We start from the raw sequence: 13,480 nt of genomic DNA, 5'->3' as shown, positions 1-13,480 counted from the left end.
CGCGCCATGCCCGACGGGGAATCTCCGGATGGCCCAATGCAAGGCCCAACAGTCCCGCTGCAGGCTCTCCCAGGCGGCCCGCCAACACGCTAACATCCTGTCAGCAGATTCTAGCGTGCTTCTGGCGCTCTTCTAGCGCCCTTTGCAAGCTTGTCAGCGCTATCTGGACTGCTATCTGGACTGCCATCTGGGAGGCTTGGCGGGCTTATGCATGCCAGCATTTGCATGGCGTCTTGCTGTAGCATGACGGAGCCTTGTCCTGTCGTGCGCATTAGAGTGAACGCTTGAGCCTCAAGCCGAGCCAGCTCGTTTGTTGGCTCCACTAGGATATTATCAGATTATCAGGGGTGGATGCCTCTCCAGTGGGGATGGGTCTCCGCTGCTACAATCTGGAGTCTCTCCAACTCCCGATGTGAGCTTCCCTGATCACTTCATTCCTTTCCTCTACAGTTTCCTTCACAAAACTAGGAGAACGCTCCAAAATGCTAAGTCCTCACGTACGGTCAAGTAGAAGACGCAATATATTAAAACACTTAGACTCCTACACTTTTGCGTCTTTTCGTTCTCGATTCTTGATTCTTTCCAATCTCAAAAGGCCTCCGCTCTCGAAGGTTACATAAGATAGACTGTTTATTGGACAAGGCAACATATCGAATAAGTTTAGAACGCTCAGAGAAGCACAAAAACTACGCCATCTTTGTAAAAGACCAAAAGAAAAACCAAAACTCCGGAGAATGTTGAGGGAGAGGTCATAGTGGCAACCTTGCTATACCCTACACATCTCGTGGATGCCGCGAATCATCAGAATTTTGGCCCACAGAAGCTGACTGCAAGCTAGGCGCCGACAACAACCTCGTGCCGAAAGATTCAGAGGTATTAGCTCCAGGCGAAGTTAATTGTGGCGCTACTACTGCTTGATGTTCGGATAAGGAGTGAGAAGGTTGCGTCCGCACGAACGCAACATGCCTCTGTCCATGACTCCGTTGCCATGCCTCCCTCTTTTGTTTTTCCTTTCTTCGGGCCTCTTTCTTATCCCGGACCTTGAATAGGCTGTCTTCAGGCATAGCAGTAATCACATCATCGATGGCGTCTCGGCGTTGAAGCTCTCTCCGTTCCTCCTCCCACTGCCCCTGGTTCGAGTCTGTTACTACAAGAACATGTACATCAGTAAAATATCTAAAGTCAAGCACCCTGAAATCTTACACGTACCTTCTTGGGTTTTCCGACTGAAGATTTTTTGAATTCGATTACCGAGCCAGCTAATTTGCCTAACCAAGCTCAATTCGACGTAACCTTGCGCACTCACATCATCCGCGTCAAAGAAAGACGAATCGTACTCCGAAAAGGCGTTGACATCGAAGAGAAAGTCGTTACTCAGCACAACATCTACCGGGAGGTTGTCGAGGACATGGAAGTCGCACTGATAAGAAGTATCAGAGTCATCAAAGGACCAATCTACATCTTTCACTAGACCTCTAGTAAACGCCCGTGAACCATCGGCGAACTCGAGTTCTAACCGATAGTCCTTCTGATCGGAGATCTTGAAGCCACGCTGCATGGCATATGCAGTTGAGACCAGCATTACATCTGAACCCGTGTCAGGGACGGCTACAGCACGTTCTCCATCAAGCGAGCCCCAAACTCTTTGTCTTTGGGATCCCAGAAGCTTGGCCCCTAGACATGGTGGAAATGGTAATAACTTCATTTTGATCCGACGTGCGAATTTGGTCAGAGTTTGAGTGAATTTTAGGAATTTTCCACCAATGATTACGTCATGTGTACACTCAGGGAGTACGGAGAACAAAATCTTGAATACTTTCGGTTCATTAGCAAACTGCCAGGGCAAATACGCTGTTCCGACGGATCGAGAAACTTTTCCAGTCGGCAGTTGAAATTTAAGTTGTGAATCGCGCCGAATGTCAAGCTTATTCCGGACAGCAAAATCTAGGGAAATAACGTTCTTTTCCGCTCCGGTATCTGGGAATGCCATTACTTGTGCCCCGTTGAGGTTACCGGGGACTTCGTAATGACGCTTGTTTGCAGGATTTATTTTTCCAACCGTACCCGTTACAACCCTTGCACTCCTAAGATTCTCACTTTTCTTAATTTCGAAAACCTTTTCAGACCATAGTAGAGACTCAAGTTGCAAACGATGCCGAAAATCTTCGAGAAGGTCATAATTAAGACCTTCCTCCAAGCTTTCGTATCGTATTACAGTTCGAGTAGATTCTTGCAAGTGATACTGCTCTGCTATGAATTCTTTCAAACGATCCTGCTCTGCTATGACTTCTTTCAAGCGATCCCCCTCTGTTATGAGTTCTTGCAAGCGATACTGGTTTGCTCTAATTTTTTTCAAGAAAGCCCGCTCCGCTCTGGTTTCTTCAAAGCAAGCCTGCTCTGCCATGATTTTTCTCAAGAGAGCCCGCTTTGCTATGATTTCTTGCAAGGGATTATACCATGCTATTAATTCTTTCAAGCGATCCTGCTCTGCTATGATTTTTTCCAAGCGAGCCTGCTCTGTTATGATATGCCCGACCGGTATCAGGAAAGACATAATATCTTGATACTCTACGCCCCGACCATCAAAGAAATAAAATTCGTATTCTTTAATCTTGGTGTGACGGTACTTACGAACACTCAATGTTTTCTAGCGTGGAAAAGCAATTTGTGCCTAACCAGGCTTTTCAAGGCTAAATTGGGGCCGGCTGTCGGGCGCTCTCGAAAACTACCCAGTTCGTGGCGTTATTGAGCAGAGTTCAGTATCAGGAGTCCTAAAGTAGAAAGGCGAGCAGGCTAGAAAAGAGTTGGCAGTTGGCGGGACAGAGTCTCTGGGGACAGAAATGAAAGTCTGGGAATGTTGAGGTCCAAAGCTGAAGTTGTGCTCGGGAGAAGCGGGCTGTGAAGCTGCCAACGCAGCCGCCAAGTCTCAAGTCTGCCTTGCGCTATCACCAACACACCAGACAGTCTGGCTGAGAAAAGCAAGAATCCCTCCAGCGCAAAGGAAAAATGTCTCGAAACATCGCGAAATGCAGCAACCTTCTTCCGCCGACATAGAGCTCGGCGCTTTGCCTGTGGTAGACCGTGATGGCTACAGGGCTGTGGCTGCCTGGATAGCTCGGGACCCGGACAACGAGACCTTCATCTACCGCAGATTCGACCAGCTAAGTGCACGCAACTTGCTTTATTTGCAAAGCGAGCTCCTAGAATTGGAAAGGCGTTTGGAGCGACTCGATGCTGAGACAGCGAAGAGCGCTGACATAGAGTTGAAGGACTCGGCTAGGAGGTGGGAGATATTCTCCAAGAATGCTGAGAATCGGGTAGAAGAGCGGGACCGTATGAATCTTATTTTTGAGATTCGGGCTAAGATTAAAGAATATCGTAAGTTAGAAAGTCCATGATCTTTTAAATAAACTTCTAGCATATTTTGCTCACCCGACTAGATAAGGCTTTAGTCCTTCAAAGTCAGGTTGCAAAGCTCAACCGCCCAAGTAGTCGAGTTGTCGAGACGTTTCGAATCTGGTTCGATGGAGGAAAGCGGAAAAATGGTGGTCCAAAACCCGATCCTGTGCTCGGAGGCCAAGCAAAGTATATTTTGGACAAAGAACAAGACCTGGCAGCATTGAAGACACCCGCAGATGACGATTTCCTCTCTCGGTTCCTTCAAGACCACTGGCCAGTCACTGTAAGTGCAGAGTCCACCTTCATACTTCTGGTGGGGTTAAATACTCACCTACCTTCCAGAGCCGCCACCCTGGAGATCATCGAGATCGAACCGGCCATTATCAGGAGCGCCACGTAGTCTGGACGGTTGCGATCATCAGCACAATCATCGCAGCCGTATTACTTGTGGGTGCAATCGCCGGCCTGTACGTCGAGCAGCGCCCGAAAGCTCGTCTCGGGATGATAGCAGCATTCACAGCGGCCTTCGCATTGAGCGTGATACTACTCACGAATGCCCGGAGATCAGAGGTATTTGCAGGGACAGCAGCGTTAGTGTCCGAACCCAGATCTCCATATATTTTGATAGCTGACAGATTTTCGTGAGCAGATACGCAGCAGTGTTAGTCGTGTTTGTGAGCGGAAATCTTGCAGGAACTGGTGCGACCGGCAGTCAGGGAAGCAATGGAAGTAATGTGTGAATGTTGAGGAGCACCTACTGAATGGTTCGACCTGAAAGGAAAAGAAGGTTAAAACCGACCTCGAAGATGTGCGGAATTAAGATACAAGTGACTTCGCGTTGCGTTTTGGTCAGAGTGGTGTCATACTGCCCACCTGCCGCCTTGACCATAAAGGGGTTTGGGCGATTGCATACATCAGCCCGCCGACTGGGGCGTACCTATTTGCGGCCTTAGAGGATTCTCATAACGGCTATGGAACTCCAGGACACGGCCCAAAAGCCTCACAGCAAAGCCATTTCGAAAGCCTATCGCAAGCTTATGGAGATTTGAAGAAGAGGGCGCCTCGAAACGCACTTGCATAATCTCCTCAAGCTAACTTGCGGGGCTCATCAACTAGAATAACATTCAGGGGCAGAATAGTGATGGTCTAAGTAGACAGTTGATTTAAGCAATTAGGTTAACAGGGGATTCCTCGAACATACCAAGGAGAAGCCCTGGAGAACTTCAGCCTTCGCCCAATCACATCATGCGGTAGGCAAATTTTGGCCTCAGTCGTGTTCTGTGTACGACAAAACTGGAGATTCATGATGGGATCATTTGGGGAGGGGAACGAATAGTATATTTTAAGGATACGCCTAGTCTATAAAGTCCGCTATGGAGCAAATTCTGGAGTCTAAGGTGCTTTGCTACGATGTGTGATATTCTAAAAGCTGATGAATTCATACTTAATTGGTATCGCATAATCACTGGTGTGGTATTTGGCGGGCTGAACTGTTATAGTTAATGCCGTTGCCAACAATATGAGCACGCTTGAGACATTTTCCGACGAAATTTCAGGCACTTGACTGTATATCCGTTAAATAAGAACCCTATCAGATCCGCCGTATCCTCGGCTCGTATCAATGCCGCCTCAGGCCGCGTCTCACGTGTCACAGTTCAACGTCACGTCTTAGCTCAAGCAACTTACAAACGAGTGACTAAATTCAAAATAGCAACGAGCCCCTACCTAGCGCCAGTCTAAAATCTATAAGGATATCATAAGGTGAAAGACCAAAAATAATCTAAAGCAAGCGCAAGAAAGGATAATCAAGAATAGAAGTCAAAGGTGCAAACAAGAATAGAAGTAAAGGGGATACAGGAATTGAAAGATAGGCTTGGGAGGTCATCAGATTGTCGTGCCGGAAAAGAACAGAAAACAGCAAAGTATGAGGCAAACAGAACAGAAGCAAGCAATCAAGGGGTAATAAAACATCAACATCAAAGCATAAACAATCTAAAAAGGTGACAAGAATGAAGAGGAAAGAGTGTCAAAACCGCCCAAAAAAAAAGTTAACAGAAAAGAAACAGAAAGGATAGAATCAGTCCTGAAAATCATTTGTGGCTGTAAAGACACGAGTGGAGAGAGACATCAGTGTCCTTACGTACAACGAGAGCATCTGAAGTGCGAACATGTAGGGCAGCGTTCCGGACAAAGTTCGTATAGGTTTGTTCCCCCGCATTCACAGCAAATCCATACATCATCTCCCATATTAGTAATAATGCTCGCATTGTTGAGGCCGCTAACGTGGTGTTCGTGGGGAGAGGATGCCGGGAGGCGACCAAAGGAGGAGCTGGGAGACGAACTAGCAAAAGCACCACCGGCAGGTGGCAGAGAATCGGTTGGAAAGCCCATGGCTGGGGTATCGCTATACGGCTGGCCGGGACCTATGCATGTACTGCATCTTCGATGGCCACACACCGGACAACATTGATCTGCGTTTGCTACGAGGTTTCCTCCATTGCATTCGCAGCAAATCCACATGTCCACGGGCACAACTGGTGCAGCTTCTGCCATAGTGAATGGGAGGTCTATTTGATAGCTGTCGTGTGAATGAGAAAGGCAACCAACGAGGGGACCCGTAAGGGTAGATGAATCGATGGAACTCGTAAAGTTGTATGCAGAGACAAGGGTAGCCGGTTTAGGACTTGTGAAAGACTGACTTGTCGCAGCTAACGAAGGGTTTGAGGAGCACGCGTAGCGAGAGCTGGACTGTCGATATTGAGATTTTAACGGTATGGCGGTGAGGGAACGGGGGAGAAAAGAATTGGCGCAGGATTCCAACGAAGCAGCTGAGATTCTAGAACACGGGATAACGGACGTGGCTTGAATATTAAGACTCCCCTTCACGACTCGTTGAAGTAAAAGTTGCGGTGACGCTCCAGAATATAAGAGAGAATGAGGCGGAGTCAAAAGCGGAAGTGGAAGGCGTCCAATTTGGCAGTTTCGATAAATTTTCGGTGAAGGTTTTAAGTGAAAGTAGAAGAAGCTGAAGAAGTGTTGAGCGGCTGGTCCGAGAGAGAATGTACTTACGATGTTATATAGAAGTATTTAAGGCCTGCTAGGTTGCACGAATGGTGACTAAAGAGGGAGGAAGGTCTACTTTCACAAGCCCCATCTTGCACTTGGGCGAAAAAAGAATGCCTTCGAGGCGCACTTCGCGAATGCCTTGTAAGACGTGAAGATGTTACTGAAATTGGGTGGGACAGTAGACATGCTGCCCTGTTAAGGGGTAAAAGGTTAACGGGCTAGCTGCCTCACGATATCTTCGGCGGTCGCCGCAAGATACACAGCCCGCATCTAGGGGAAGGTCTTGGGGCAGACGAATAGGATTGTAGTTTAATTGAGCGGTGTAATAGAGAGGGCATACCAAGCTGGATCGCCTTAAATGTAACGCAGCCGTTGACCATGGGGCAGGTGATCTGTATAGCTTAAATTGAGAGCCTCACTCTAAAGCTCCGCGCTTAGTACTATAAACATAAAACTATGACCGAAACAAGAATAGAGCGGGATCAAATGGCTGGCGGTCAAAAATAACCTTTATCCTCGATAGTTTTAGCATAGTGTTCGTTTTGAATAGAGGAATGATATTGAGAAAAAGGCGTTTCTCAAACGCGCGACTCAGGAAAAACTCGGGCGTCATGACTCTTTCATAAGCTAGCTCTTACGCTCTTGAATCTTAGGCTTTCCCAACTAATGACGCTTGCTCTCTCCGGAAACCTCAAGAAGAAAGGCACGATAGAAAAGCTCAGCTACGGGTGCAGCTTCTACGCCCAACGCCTAATTCAAATATGATGCTTAATTTAATAGCCGTAAACGTCATCGGTAGAACAATGCTTCTGCCAAAGCGTAAGGCAAATAGTGCTGCCTTGCGGGCTAGGCTGACTCACCAGCCTTATGGAGCTATCACTCCGGGATGCCGTTCTTGGGAAATCTTTCCATGATTCCTCTCATAGTGATTGTCCTTCCGAAGCCGGAGCATTTTTTGAGGGACAGATACGCGTGAGCTGCTAGCCGGTGTACATATCGTGTCAACGTGACAAGAGTACGCCCGGCCGGGAGGGCTCTCAGCGTAAATGAGGGCTGTGTTCGTGTGATCATGTAAACGGTGTGACAGACAAGGAACATTCTTGTCCTACTACTGGAATCGAGAAGATGTTTTGGGCTATCGTGGTGATGTTTTTTTTTCGGTGAGGAAACTCGGAGCTCCAATATGGGGCTTGCGCGTGCCAAGCGCCGGGCTCAGCCACGAAATAAGCTGATCCGTATCGTATTGTTTATCGATAACAAGTCAACAGCATGTAGGCGGAAAGAGGGCGTCCTTGGGTCAAGAAAGTCTGTGGTGGGATATCACACTAAACGGCGATAATTTAGTCTCCGGGCAAATAACAGCCAATATATGCACGAACACGTGGATGTCACCAATAAGATGGCAAAGAAAGCTAAAGTCCAAGACCTGTTGTGCATGTTTGAGAAAAGAACCTAGCGCAAGATAGCTGCAGGGCTACGACGCCCAACAGTACAGGTACTAAGTAACCAAATGTGGAAAATGCAGGTGCTTAGAATAGCCATCCGACGAATGTGCGATAAAACCATCCAGCCTTCTTATTCTTTTGCATCATTGCTTGTTGCGCCAAGAATTCCTCCTCCTCGCGGTCGATCTCGGCCTTTCCGCCGTACATATCTGCCATCTCCGGCCTAATTCGCTTTGTGTTATGCCAATACTTATAACCCAAAATCATGGCCAAATAAAGTGGAATGCCGAGATAACCCGTGATGAAGTTCTTGTAGTCAAAGTTTCCGTAGTCTCCTTTCGTGAAGACGTTGAAGTTCTTTGTCACCGCGATCAGACAGCAAAAGAAGAGGGCCACATAGGAGCCATAGATTCCTAAGGGCGCAGTGTATGGCATCGCATCGTCCGAAATCCCTTGGGCCTTGCGGGCCTTCACGAAGAAAATGTGGGTCACTAGAATTGAAATCCAAGTGAGAAGACCAAAGATGGTTACGAGGTTGACAAAGTACCCAAAGACAACCTTGGAGCTACTGCTAACGTTCATGAAGGCGAGCAGGCAGAAAAGGGCAGAGAGGCCAAGCGAAAAGATCGGAACCCCACGTGCGTCAGTATGGGCAAGAATGCGGGGTGCTTTCCCTTGAGAAGCCAAGCCGTAGATAGTACGGGATGCAATGTAGAGATCGGAATTCGCAGCGCTGAAAACGAACAACAGAATGCAGCCGTTGAGAATACCTGGGAGAGCCTTGATGCCTGCAAGAGAGATGGCAACAACAAAGGGTGAGGCGGAGGCCTTGCTACCCTGCTTGTTGGCAAAGGCAAGTTCTGGAGAGTTGTACGGCACGATCATGCCTAAAAGGAATACGCTGAGCACATAGAAGATCATTATTCGCCAGAATGTGAGCTTGATAGCGCGAGGAATGGTCTTGCGCGGATTTTGTGCCTCTCCGACGGTGACACCAACGAGTTCCGTTCCTAATTTGATATTACTAAGGATTACAATCGGGGGCTGTTTACTACCTAATTAACTTACCAAGGTAGGCGAACACAGCGGTGATCATTGAGCTCCAGAACCCAAGGAATTTCCCCGCGGATCCAGCTACAATAGTTTTAGTAGAAGAAATAGCATATCCGCCGAACAACATACTCTCTATGTAAGGCTTGAAAGCCCCAGGATTATGGTAATATCGAAATCCTGTCCTATCATGATTTGGACCTCCTCCAAGTGCCAAGATCAGCGAAAGGAGAATCACAGCACAAATAACAATGACTTTAATGCTGCTGAGCCAGAACTCGAATTCGCCAAAATATCGGACACCAAAGTAATTGATGGCAATAATAACCACTAAGAATACGGCAATGAATACACCTGGGTTTATGCGGTCAGGAGGGCACCAGTACTGAATGACCAGAGCGGCCGCCGTAAGCTGGTTTGGTGTAACGATGATATACTTGAACCAGTACGTCTATCACGGTTAGGTTAGCGGGACCATTCCGCTGACTCATTTTGCTTCTTGCGATTCCTCATCGAACGGTGAAATCCTGAGGAACTCACATATCCAAGGGCAAAACCTAGAGCGGGGTCAACAAATCTAGCAGCATAGCCCGCGAAACCACTGCCCAGAGGCAACCAAGCTGCCATTTCGCCTAGGCCACACATCACAAGGTAGACTATGAAGCCGACGAGAGCGTATGATATTAAAATTGAGGCTGGTCTGGAAGGCATTAGTGCCGTATGAACACCTTACAAGATAGAATTTACGTACCCAGCTCGCGCGAGCGCCGCCCCAGTTCCAATGATCAATCCAGTACCGATTGCACCACCAATCGCAATCATAGTAATGTGACGGGCTTTGAGACCGCGGTGTAACCTGGTGCTGGCAGCCTCGGGCGTCGAATGGTAGTCTCCAGTCGGTTGATCCGCAGAAGAATAATCCGCCTTGCCATATTCTTCATTTTGTATTTGCGGGTTGCCTTCCGAAGAGCCATAGCTTTTCCTGTTCCAGATCGCCATTTTTACAAAGCTATATATCGGATAAGAAGATGAGTGATGCGCACGGAAGGTTAAGATGGTAATGAGCAGAGTGAAGAAGGTGGGGATATGTGGGGAAGACAAAATCCATCAAACTTCTAAAGGCAGATCTGCTTTGAGCTTGAAGCTCGGAGATACCGATAATTCAGGGAAATACACAAGACTCTGTGAAAATTAACGATCTAACGAGTAGGCTTATTGACCGCAAGGCGATAAAGGAACGCGGAGAGGTAGCACAAGGCTCGACGGCTCATACCCACATGGCTGCAGGGACTTCGTCGGGGCATCCGCAGTCTTTTAACCTCCGCTTGGAGGTCCGATGGCTCGCCTTATTCACCGCGAGGGTTCTGATCTTTCTCCGAAGCATCCCTGTTCAGGCGAAGGGCGTATCAGCTTCAACACGATCTCGTAAGACCTCGGCAAAGAGGAAAACTGCATCCATTATCCTTGCACAAGGCGCTGCCGAGCACCGATACATTCTTGTCATTTGGCTTGGACAGCGCGGGCCAAGAAACCCCAAGACCGTCCTGGTCAAATGTCCGGACGGAAAGGTGGGGCCTGTCGGGTCAGCACAGATGCTAGTGAGTAGGGTGATGGCCGGGCTATCACCATTTGACAGCCCTTTGTTATGAATTCTTCATGTGCAGCTGGAGAGAGACGAGATATCTGAAAATTTTTTCCAATGTCGAGTCTACACCGGGTGGCTGAGCGATTCGCCTTGAGCCTGCAAGCCATCGATCTTGCCCCACTTGGCGGGCCGTTGCACCAAGCCATACGAGCCTCCGCGTCAACCCGATCATCAGGCAGTAATGCGCTTCCTTATAGGGTTACAGAAAAAGGTCAAACAGTAAGGCTGGAGAAAATTCGTATGTCATGCCTGGGCGTGAGAATTCCCTCGTGACTGTGCACGGCTTGCCCGAACTAGAAATTGGTATAGCGGCAATTCCTGCTTCATACACGCTCATGAGTGTACGAGCCGTTTGGACTCGTTCCACGGCTGATATACGAGAGCTTAGTATCGCCTTATCTACCTTGGACAATCGAAGCCTCGTCTAGTGTCCAACCCGCCAACTTGTTGATTAGATCCTTGTCATACTCGGGCTGCAAATCCCTCCCTTCCTCATCCAAAGACCCCAAGTAGTTCGTGATATCTCTTCCGTCAAACTCTCTCATCTCAAACCCGTTACCCATGAATGCAAACCGATTCGCATCCCAGTATTCAATCTCAAAATCCTCGTATCGAGGTGCTCCCATCATCTCCAAGAAATGGAGGCGGCTGCCAGGCCAGATCGCAGCCTGACCGTCTGCCTTGCCTTGCTTGAACCAACTCCGACACGGGGAGGTCCAGGCGGTGCGTTGGAGGAACAGGTCCGCGTGCTGGCGGAACTGCAGGGAAACGTCCATCCGAGGACGGAATGATTTGATGTTCTCAACCTGCGCTTTTCTAATGACGCTGAACATGTACTTGGTCCACTGCTCTATAAGTGGCATGAAGCTGCCGTGTCCGAGAGGGCCGTACGGTCCGCAATAGGAGAAGTAATTAGGGAAAGTAGGGATGCTAATGCTGAGGTAGGACGTTAGGCCATTTGCATCGCTCCAAAGATCACGGATGTCCTGACCGTTGGCGATGAAAGGGAAGCGTGGAAGCCAGGATGTATCAAACCCTGTAGCGCAAATGATCACATCAACCTCGTGAGATTTACCATCATGGTCAATGAAGCCTGTAGGGGTTATTGAGGAGATAGGGTCGGTGAAAATAACGGCGTTGGGCGCGATCAGAGCCTCGAGATAACCTGGAGCTGGAGTAGGACGACGGCAGCCCGGGTTAAAATTCTTCGGGATTACCTTTTCAATGAGGCGATGGTTATTGTTGAGTTTTCGGCTCATTTCCTTGAGGGACAACTCTCGAGCCTGGGCTGCTTCTTCGCTGCCTTTGATTATGAATTTGAATCGTTGATTCAGCTCGTTCTCGATCTGTTTTTGATATTCGAGGTACTTCTTGGGATGCTTCTCAAGGTATTCAAGTTGCTCTTTGCTATCTGTGTAGACACTGTAAGCACAAAAGCATCACATACCAGCAGATTCGGCATACACGCAAAGTTTGCCCCATCCTTCCCAGCCCATATCTGAGCAAATCCCGCCGTTATCCATATGGGAGAACGTATCCAATGATACAGCATTTCAACTCTCTTCTGAATGGCCGCCACTATTTGCACCCCACTACTTCCAGCTCCGATTACAGCCACCTTTTTCCTAGACAAATCATACCCCTCCTCATAGTTAGCGGAGTGCATTAACTTACCTTTAAAGCTATGCAGACCAGGTATGTTCGGCCACTTCCAATTGTTCAATACCCCACCAGCGTTGATAAAAAACTCAGCAGCATCTTCAATCACTTCATTCGTCTCAAGGTTTCGTATTTGCATCCGCCATACGCCTACATTATTGTCCCATTCTACTCGTTCGATTTGATGGCGTAGCTTGATGTATTTGGAGATGAATTTGTTCTCTTCTTCGATTGTCTTCAGATACTGCCAGATTTCAGGAGCGTAGGAATAATAGTGAGTCCAGAGCTTGATCTTCCATGAAAACTGGTAGTTGACAGAAGGAACATCGCAGGCACAGCCTGGATATCTGTTGAAAGTATGTTTGTTAGTAAGTAAAAAGATGGTATTCTTGTGCGCTTTACTACCTATTCTCGAGCCAAGTGCCACCAATATCCTGATTCTTCTCGTAGCATACTATATCCACATTTTCCATCTGCTCTTCGGCCTTTTTGAAGAAGTTTAAAGACGAGGCGCCGGCCCCCATCAAAATCACCTTAACTCTCCGCTTGACGCCCATTGGCTGTTCTCGGATCCTGTAGCCATACCGATCTGTTTCTGGAGCAGGTTGATCCCTAATATTAATGTTGGCATCGACCCTGTTGTCAGCGCTTTCATGAAGATTTTTCAGGTTTGCATTCGCAACCATTTTGCACGGGTTAGGGCAAAAGCAGAGCGCGTAGGAGTGGGGCGTCAGAAATTAACCATTGAGCTGAAGCACAGGTGAGATGGTCAGATGAAGCTCCCAGTGCTTGAAAACAGTGGGTACATAAGGTAAGCTCGACTGATGTCAGAACGGACTCGAGGTTAATATGTCAGCAACAGAAATGTTTGATAACCTCGGAGATAATAAATATAGTAGATACGACTTCATAAAGAATTGGCTTTCCTGCGGCAGCTGTTTGCCGTTCCCGGTAACAGGTGCGGGGTAGGGGCAAAGTGATGACAAGCTCACGATTTGCCCCCCAGCAGCCAATGCTAATAATTAATATTTGCACTGTCCATTATAGATGTCACGCAGCGATTGCAGAGTCGATATGCTTATGGCTCATGTGTAAACTCGCTGTGGACATGTTCTTGCCTGGACATGGAGGTATGCAAATGTGCGGATTTAAGCTGCACGCCGAAGAAAGCCCGCATCTAACTTTAGCCGGCGCGCGAGAGGAGGAAAGTTCGGGA

The 13,480-nt window shown here is 48.0% G+C and overlaps 5 protein-coding genes across 5 annotated transcripts; 2 read left to right on the top strand and 3 right to left on the bottom strand.

Annotated features, from left to right (window-relative positions):
- Window positions 1-773: 773 nt before the first annotated feature.
- K441DRAFT_676645 (uncharacterized protein) lies at window positions 774-2,404 on the bottom strand (the record flags this gene model as incomplete). The annotated part of the gene is made up of 2 exons (XM_067650977.1): window positions 774-1,147; window positions 1,210-2,404. The coding sequence occupies 2 exons, from the start codon at window positions 2,402-2,404 to the stop codon at window positions 774-776; spliced, it is 1,569 nt and encodes a 522-aa protein (XP_067505258.1).
- A 622-nt stretch (window positions 2,405-3,026) lies between these two features.
- Window positions 3,027-4,139, top strand: K441DRAFT_555045 (uncharacterized protein; the record flags this gene model as incomplete). Its single annotated transcript, XM_067643257.1, has 4 exons — window positions 3,027-3,378; window positions 3,441-3,682; window positions 3,742-3,989; window positions 4,049-4,139. The coding sequence occupies 4 exons, from the start codon at window positions 3,027-3,029 to the stop codon at window positions 4,137-4,139; spliced, it is 933 nt and encodes a 310-aa protein (XP_067505257.1).
- Window positions 4,140-7,778: 3,639 nt separating this feature from the next.
- Window positions 7,779-10,098, bottom strand: K441DRAFT_73645 (histidine permease). The gene is made up of 5 exons (XM_067654312.1): window positions 9,712-10,098; window positions 9,501-9,660; window positions 9,093-9,411; window positions 8,979-9,044; window positions 7,779-8,920 (listed from the first exon to the last, which is right to left on the bottom strand). The coding sequence occupies exons 1-5, from the start codon at window positions 9,957-9,959 to the stop codon at window positions 7,995-7,997; spliced, it is 1,719 nt and encodes a 572-aa protein (XP_067505256.1). The 5' UTR covers window positions 9,960-10,098; the 3' UTR covers window positions 7,779-7,994.
- On the top strand, window positions 10,087-10,805 carry K441DRAFT_73698 (uncharacterized protein). Its single transcript, XM_067654320.1, has one exon. It carries the CDS (start codon window positions 10,238-10,240, stop codon window positions 10,607-10,609), a length of 372 nt encoding a protein of 123 aa, XP_067505255.1. The 5' UTR covers window positions 10,087-10,237; the 3' UTR covers window positions 10,610-10,805.
- Window positions 10,596-13,156, bottom strand: K441DRAFT_658479 (FAD/NAD(P)-binding domain-containing protein). The gene is made up of 3 exons (XM_067648358.1): window positions 12,670-13,156; window positions 12,070-12,611; window positions 10,596-12,016 (listed from the first exon to the last, which is right to left on the bottom strand). Exons 1-3 carry the CDS (start codon window positions 12,948-12,950, stop codon window positions 11,001-11,003), a joined length of 1,839 nt encoding a protein of 612 aa, XP_067505254.1. The 5' UTR covers window positions 12,951-13,156; the 3' UTR covers window positions 10,596-11,000.
- Window positions 13,157-13,480: the final 324 nt, after the last annotated feature.

This window comes from Cenococcum geophilum, assembly GCF_001692895.1.
Source record: "Cenococcum geophilum 1.58 unplaced genomic scaffold K441scaffold_16, whole genome shotgun sequence".
NCBI lineage: Eukaryota > Fungi > Ascomycota > Dothideomycetes > Gloniales > Gloniaceae > Cenococcum > Cenococcum geophilum.
Note: the sequence above shows the minus strand (reverse complement) of the source record. Positions and strands in the feature narration are given on the sequence as shown.